At 38.7% G+C, this 8,381-nt stretch overlaps 1 protein-coding gene across 1 annotated transcript in view; it reads left to right on the forward strand.

Moving 5' to 3' along the window:
• Nucleotides 1–4,842, forward strand: part of LOC134538120 (serine/threonine-protein kinase NIM1-like) — a 70,050-nt gene extending 65,208 nt beyond the window's left edge. Inside the window, exon 8 of the mRNA XM_063379151.1 lies at nt 185–4,842. Within this exon, the coding sequence (XP_063235221.1) occupies nt 185–600 (416 nt within the window). The 3' untranslated portion in view covers nt 601–4,842. The remainder of the gene's footprint in view (nt 1–184) is intronic.
• Nucleotides 4,843–8,381: the final 3,539 nt, after the last annotated feature.

Consider the following 8,381-nt stretch of genomic DNA (forward strand, 5'->3'; position numbering starts at 1 on the left):
TATATACAATTTAGTTAAAATACATTTCACAAAAGAAGCAATGCTTACTCTTTTGTGCTCCTATAAAGATTCAGTTTTCCGTGAGAACCTCAGGTGCGCTCTGGTTTGCACCACGCTCGGAAATAGGTAGTCAGGACTTGTTACCGAGGCGTGCGAGAAGTGTGCGTGGGGCGCCTGTCGGCAGAAGGCATCCTGCGGCAGTGCCCCCGGGAGAGGCCGACGCCGGCCCAGATCCGCGGCTCAGAGTGGCTGCAGGGCGTGGGCTTCCCGGAGCGCCCGGGCCCCGCCGAGGACCCCGGGCTGGGGGCCGCGGCCCGGGCGAGGCTGGAGGAGCTGGGCGTCTCCGGGGCGCTGCTGGAGGAGCACCAGGGGCGCGGGGTGCGCAGCGCCGTCGTGGGCACCTACCGCATCGTGACGCACCGCCTGCAGCGCCAGGCCACGGCGGGGGCCGAGCTCGAGGAGCCGGCACCGCCCCGGAGCGCCGGCACCACTCCCGACCACCGCTCCCGCCTGGGCGCCCTGGCGCGGCACGCCAGGTCCGCCGTGCCGGCCGCGCCCAGGGGCAAGAGGCACCGGTCCCGCGCGTGCTCGCTGCTGTGACGCGCCTGTCCCTGCAGCCGGCGTCGCCGTTCGCTCCCTCGGGTTGTTCCCGCGTCGCCGAGGCCGGTGTTCCAAGACGCTCGGGCGAGGCAGCGAACAAGCACTGCTCTGCCGGACGCAACCGTAACCTAACTCGTGGGTCGCATTCCAGAACGCGTCCGGACAGAAAGGCAACTTTACAATAAACGGTGCCCTGCCGCGAGGCTAGAAACCTGGTTTCAATGCATTCTAGCGTTTTGGCTACCATCGATTAAATTGTTACTGCAAAAATCCTAGCGATAGTAGCACTGCTGCACATATTCTAATTTATTCTAATTTTCTTAAGTACTTTTCAGGTTGCAATTATTTCTTTTTATGACCATTAAAGTGTACAAAATGTTTTTCAGGATAGTTTCGCTATCATAAAGTTACATTTGGCACTCCAAAATGATAGCTACTTCCCCCATATTCATGAAGTTTAATGTATACGAGTAAATGGCACCAGATGTAGGAACGCTGTATAGGTGAAATCAACGAAAAAGTGAGCTCTGTGCATGCGCAGAATTTGGGCAGCAGAATGGCAACTGTAATAGGACATCTAAATCCGTTCCTTAAAAATAAGGAACTGCCCGCATCCTATAGTGCACTAGGAATACGGTTAGGGTACATAGGGTAGCATATTCAACACCTAAACCCTAAGTTTGGTGTCTTGGAATACCAGACTAAATCAGTATTTTTTTTTCTTTAGTTGAACTGAAACTGTTAAAAAATGTTAAGGTTCGGGCCAACATTCCAACTCCCTCTTCTTGCATTAACAACTGAATAAGAGTGATGGTAATTGGATTTGCTGACATAACACAAAGTACTGTCAGCATATTAATGAAAAAAATGAAAATGCTTTTGGAACCTTTTACTTTTCCAATTGTTCATTTATATAGAATCACTACCATGGCTCAGAATAAACTCTCTATCATCCTTTGAAATAGACAAATGTTTAGTAAAAGTTTGCGCGTTGCTCATTTCATGAAGCGTGGCAAGCTGCCCTCGTCATTCCCAGGTTCCAAGAAGGGTCGCCATAGCAAAGTGAGAGTAGAAGTTATGTTTAAGTGTAACCGAAGGCTTACGAGTGTCATTCATGGCGGGTGTGTCGTCATTTGCGCTCCCAAGGCTTTGTTCAGAGGAGCAATGGTAGTGAACCCACCCAGGTACAGCAAGGGCAGAAATACAGCGTACAGTGTGCGAGGTCAAAGGAATGTGTTCTGTTACTGCAACGTAACATGTTTACACCAGCAGGTAGTTAGTTCTGGCTTCTGCAGTAGCTTGTAGCACTGACGTTGATGTTACATCAGATGAAGGATCAGTTTTTGTTTATAGAATGTCACTGTGCTAGTAAAATATACTGTTACGTTTGGATCCCGCCATTAATGACTTCCAGTTCTGGCACTCTATGCACTAGTACTTCCGATACAACACTATATATACCAACTCTAGAAGATAAAAGCTATTTTAAGTATATATGCTTCTTGGCATCTGGCTTAGGCCAAGCTTGTAAAAAAATTATTTTGTCAGGGATTTCAGAATGCCTTGTTGCTGTCATCTTCAAGATTTAAGTGCTTTAAAAAATACAGAGTCAAAGAAAAACCAGAACAAAAGGCCTAGTGGTAGCAAGGACATTAGTAGGTAGTCTGTGCAACAATAATAATTGCTTTAAGGCCCTATCACTCTTACAGACCTTCGCTTCCAACACTGTCCAATGAAACTACTAAAATAACGTCCGAGAGTTATGACGGCACTAACTAACGTCACTGGCACAACCATGCTTGTTTTGAAAATATCTTTAAAAGAATCTTTATTAAAAGTTGTACGACGAGTTTTCCTCTAATATTTTTTTTTTAAAAGACTGGTTCTTGAACTCCACATTCTAAAATATTTTGGATGTTTCATGTAATCAACCAATCAGTATTTCTCCCCAGAAAAAAAATAAATGACATCCTTTTCCATCACAATGAATGTTTAAAATCATTAAAGACACATGGGAATTTGAGGTATGAATAAAAAAGAAACATATTTTGCTTTGCAATGAGTATTAATATTATTTAAATTTAATGTCTTTTAAAAGTTACGAAATGCATAAAAATAATAAAACATTTAAAATTTCAATATAAAGCGTATCTTAAAGTTAAAATAATGCAACACAGTGCTGTATGTAAAATTCGGAGCTAGCTCAGGCCAATAATAAACTGAAATATTGGCTCGGAAGCCAGGTCAGATCCATATTACATTTTTAACTTTTTTGTCATATGTGGTTGGAGACAACAATTTGACAACGTGACAGAGGCACTTAGAACATTGAAGAAAGCTGAAGTACATAAATATTCTACAAATCACTTAGTTGAATACTCATAAGTTTAGTTATTTGTATAATTTTTTTTTTATGATTATCAATGAAACAGAAAAATTCATAATTAGATACATTAGTATTTCTGTATGAAAAGTATTGCTACTTGTTTATATGATTTGGAATGTTGTTATAGTTAGTCAATAACTAAAAGAATATTGTATTGTTTTGTAGGTAAAAATCACAGTTTTATTTTACTAACTAGATTCTAAGTAGTGTTTTGTTGGAAATAATTTTATGTAGGTACCATTCATGATATTATTAGCGCATACTTGTGTTTCATGTGGAAATTAAAATACCCACCTTTACTAGTCATTAGCTAGAGTTCCTATCGGGCACTCAAGTATACAATTAGCGAGGAGTGTATGTATGCATGTGTGTATAAGTTGTGTTACCAGATTGAAGCAGATAACTAATGTATTCCCACCTAGATCTGGATTGAAAAATTTAGGACAGTGAAATGCACTTGGCTGTGTTAAAGAAAGTAGTCGTGATAAACATGAGTATTGGTAAGTAGCGTTAAATGTGATTAGTTAACTGTATTTTCACATATGTATGTTTGGCATTTGGACAAATCATTTTCTATAAATAATTATTAACCACATACAGTATTCTTAGCTGTCTTCAAAACTACTTTCTTGTCTTATATAAACTGGTAACCAAAAGAGTAACAGAAAGAGCAAAAATATTTGAAATAAAATGTTAAGCATATCAATTTAAAAATGACAACTTAGACTAAAATAAAACCTCATGTTGACTAAAATTATTTCCATGGAAAAATTCATGCAATAATGTAAAGTTTTATGTCAGGTTTTGGTAACTTTGGTCTCCCAAATGGCAGTGTCCTGTTTCTTTTAGCTTCCCAAGAGCAGAAGGCAAAAAATAAATGACCTCTTACACTTGATGTTTTTATGGCGTGTAGAGTTATTTTGTTTACTCCTTTGCAGCTACACTAACAGTATTTATCTTCCGTGTGGAAAGCAAACACATTCACCAAAAAGATGTGAAAAGTAAAAATATTGTTTAAAAATAACATTTTTAGGTTTATAACATTTTTTACAATTTTAATGTTTTGTATACCTGTATAAAAAAAACTCCCATAGAAATTCAACAAACTAAAAACCATGGATATTATACAAAACATTCATTTGTTCTTTTAATTATAATTTATGTAAATCAGGATAATATTTGACAACATTTTATTAAATAAAACAATCTGCTATATCTTTTCCAATTTAAAATTAATTACCTTATTATGTAGCATTAATTACCATGTTTATTTTTTGTATTTTTTTATTTCAGTGGTAGCTTGCCGTAGATAATGTTTATTTATCACTTAATTTCACTTTATCAGTAGTTGTATACTGTTCATCATAAAAAAAGTTTAAGAACTGAAATTTCTGATTTCTGAGGTAAATGAAAAGGGCAAAAAAAAAATTTATATTTCACATATAAAATAAAAATTTTATAGCCGACATCTGCAAACGTAACAACTGATAAGTTTCTATGGCATGAACTCTGATAAGCCTTTCAATTCAGCCGTAACGTAAATAAAAATAATATAATACTGAACAGAATAAATCAAATGCTCCAACTGTCCCTGACATTCCAAACTGTAGGAAGCCTGCCGTAAAGAAAACATAAGACTGCTGTAAGTATTGATTAAACTTAAACTGATTTTTTTAAAAAAAAAATTGATATTGCTTGGAAAGCATAATGAATAAACAAAATAAATGAACTTTTACCATAAGTGATGTAACTGTAGTTAGTTGTGGATTGATGGAAACAGAAATATTATTGTCTTGTATTTGCTGTTTCGTAGCATTTCGAGAAGCACAAATACAACAATTGTTATTTTAAAACTGTCTGTGCGTGTTATTCATGATGTCCTCCTTGCTAGTATCCACCTGTCCTTGCTGCTGTGGCTACTGTGCGTGTTATTCATGATGTCCTCCTTGCTGGTATCCACCTGTCCTTGCTGCTGTGCTACAGGATGACGGGAGGTTGTTTCAGGCTTGTCGTGACTGCCGCCCCTGGCCAGGATTGAAAATGGCGCCCCCTCATGGATTAAAAGAGAAGGGGGTAGGGTTCAGTAACGTGAAACCGTCGCGGCGACAGCCCCCCCCCCCCCCTTCCTGCATGCACCAGCGGTCGAATTGGAAGACTAGTAAGAGGGGTGGGGGGGATAGGTACCCAGCGGAGCATGCTGTATGCCAGTTGTGATGACAGGAAGGGGAGACGGCAGGGGAGAGTTAGAAACGACACAGCAGTGATGTTACAGAATTCTCGTAACTATTTGTGTTTGTCTACACCTTAGTATTTTTTTTTTTTGAGATCATACCCACATCCTTACTATTCTCAATTATTATCTCTTGTTCAATAAAAAAAACGTACTAACAATTTATCCCTATCTAGACCTAATAAACAAGAAGTTTTCACTTCTGTCACACACTTTTTTTTTTATATTAAGTGTTGTGTAGGTTAAAAGATTTTAAAAAGACGTTATTTATATTGCAGTTGTAAACAGTGACAGACAATCTTATGAGTGGCCTTCCTCCCCCCCCCCCCCTCCCCCCCCAACCCAACCCAATTATCCCTTTGAATAAAAAAAGTAGAGGGATTTAAAACAATAACTTAATCCAGGCTGAACCTGGCCTATGAAGATAGTTTATTTTTAAAATAAATTATTTTTAATTTTTGGTCACTGCTCTAGGTGTGTATTATTTTTTTTTATTTTTTTTATCTTCAGTACTTTAAATCAGATAAAACCATAGTTTTTATAGGTAATGACTTTTTAAGATGTTGAAAAAGCTTTTTTAAAAAAAAAACACCTTTAAGGAACTAATATTATTCACTTTCAAAATTTTGGACATTACATTTATCTGAGAGGTTTCCTGTATCACCAAAACCCTTCGGTAGTTATCCGCCCTCCCCTCCACCCACCCCCACAACTTGAAGCAGAGTCCGCACTGGTTATAAATTGTTATAACAGAGGCTATATGGTGTTCAGGCAACAAATCCCACATGTGTCATACAGCAGCACCACTGTGACAACACTCGCACCAGGAGGAAGGGCAGGCCTGCCTACAACGCCGCAATACAAGCACCTTGTGAAAATAGAAATTAAAAACGATATTACGTCTTACGTAACAATTGACGGATATGGTGTAGTAATATATTCAGGACAACTGTGAATGTGTAGCTATGGCCAGTTCACTGTGAACGTGTTCCTCCGCTGTGCCAGTTGGATATCAATCTGATAAATGTAGTTCCCAAACTCTTAAATAGTTAATTTGTAATTAAAATCTCATCATATGATTTTTAATTAATTAAAGTTGATTCACTGTGCGTTCAGGCGGGAAACGACGAAAGTCGCCCCCAAAACAACCAGTGCTATCCATAAGTAATGCGGACAAAGTGTCCAAGTTCCCGACCCTCGCATAGTAGACTCTTCTCTACTCTGTCCAACTCTTCTTCCAGATCCATCCTTCTGTTTCCCCGTAAGCCTCCTGCTTGGTATTAATGCATGAAAATTTTGCATCCCGCATGAAGTGCCCAGGGTTTTACTTGTGTCTATGCAGGTTTTACCTGGGCCCAACTTATCTAGTTAAGTCTAGAATAGTCAGTGAGGGGAGTAAGTCATGGAGCCAATCGCTGCCATGCCTGGCCAATCCCCCTCCTAGCACATGATGCATGCTACCCCTCCTGCATGTCTAATAACCTGCATGCTTAGAGCGTATAGGCTTCTGCCTGGGATGCACTTAGAGTCTATCCCTAACCCAGACCCTTCCGAAAGACACTTAGTTTTAGTTAGGCCAGGAAAAAAAATTGACAGTTTTAGGGTCTGGAACATGAAAAAAAACTAAACAAATATATTCCGAAAGTTGCACCATGGTAACAGCGTCAATAGGTATTATTTCTTTGAAATATATCTCATCTGCCCATTTTTATATCAAGTTCTCATTAAATCCTATTTTAATAGTGTGATGAACTATTACTAATGCCAATAGTTGGTAGGCCACCGCGAGCTTAATTAAGCCGTCGGAGATTTAAGGTAAGTTCTAGACCTCTCTATATGACCAAATTCTGTATTATACTCGGCACAATAGATATCAATACGATGCTTCCGTTTTGTTCTGTTTCTTTCTAGTCTCTCGGCCTATTCCATTGGTATCTCTAGTACTGTGTTGTGATCTGTTTTAATAAAAAGAAGATGCGTTGCTTCCATGATGAGGTGCTACAGACAGGACTGGCCCCGATTCTTATTGACTGGTTTTGCATCTGTGATATCGTGCCTTTCCAAGTCGATTAAAAAAATTATCAGGCTATTTTGCTTTCTTGTTTTAAAATTAATTAGTACTATATAAAAGTGTATATACGTTATATGTTTTCATTTAAACATTTATAAGAATAATTTTGCTAAACGCAGGCAGTAGTAGTAAAGCAAGTTATTAAAGGCCCTTCTAGGCAAACAAGTTTTTAAATTATGACACACATGAATGTAATTCTAATGACATTCTTGTTACAAACGCAACTATTTTAACGAAATTTGTTTAATTAAGCCATACAAACATTAATAAAAAATGTAATTTAATTAAAGGTTAGTTGCAAAAAATGTTTCCGGTTTTATTTTGTAAATGGAACCTTTTTAATGGTTATTTAGGCGCATAATATTCACGATCATTTTTAAACGTAGACCAATGTAATGTGTGCTACTGTTTAATATACTGAAAATAAAACATTTTCTAGGGAGAGTGGGGCTGCTGGACGGACTGGTCTTCGTGCTCGGCGACGTGCGGCCCATAGAGTACGCCTGTGCCTCGGCGTGGGCAGCCGGAACCTGCTGGAGACGGGCTGCGACGGCTCCTCCGAGCGAGCTGGCCACTCTACGATATGTTTCTATAACATGTCTCTTCTATGTGCACCATTTCATTCCGTTCCAATATTCCAGCGGCAGCAATGCTACCTTTCTGCAACTGACTGCAAATGCCGATCCTCTCCGAAGTTGGCCGATCGGGAGCGCCTACCCCCTGGATGTTTTTTATTTTTACGCGCGTTTTTTTTCTCTCCAGTATAAAAATGCAACATAGACTGTTTAGTGGATGGTTGGTTATATTAGGTAAGTATGGCTTCATTAAAAAATACTGTAAAATCATTTTATGGTTGCTTAGCAAATAACTTTTTAATATGTAGCTATCCAGCGCTAGGAAACCGTTTACATGATTTCCAAGTATCTTTAATGTAACTATCCTAACCAAATCAACCGTCCACAAAGTTTTAAAGTATTTATAATGTAGCTAACCTAACCTAATTGACCATTAGTTATATTGTCCTTACCTGAAAATTACAATTTAATTAATAAATTTACTTTTATTTGCATTCATTATTCAAATATATTTATTAC

Source organism: Bacillus rossius, chromosome 13 (genome assembly GCF_032445375.1).
Source record: "Bacillus rossius redtenbacheri isolate Brsri chromosome 13, Brsri_v3, whole genome shotgun sequence".
Lineage (NCBI taxonomy): Eukaryota > Metazoa > Arthropoda > Insecta > Phasmatodea > Bacillidae > Bacillus > Bacillus rossius.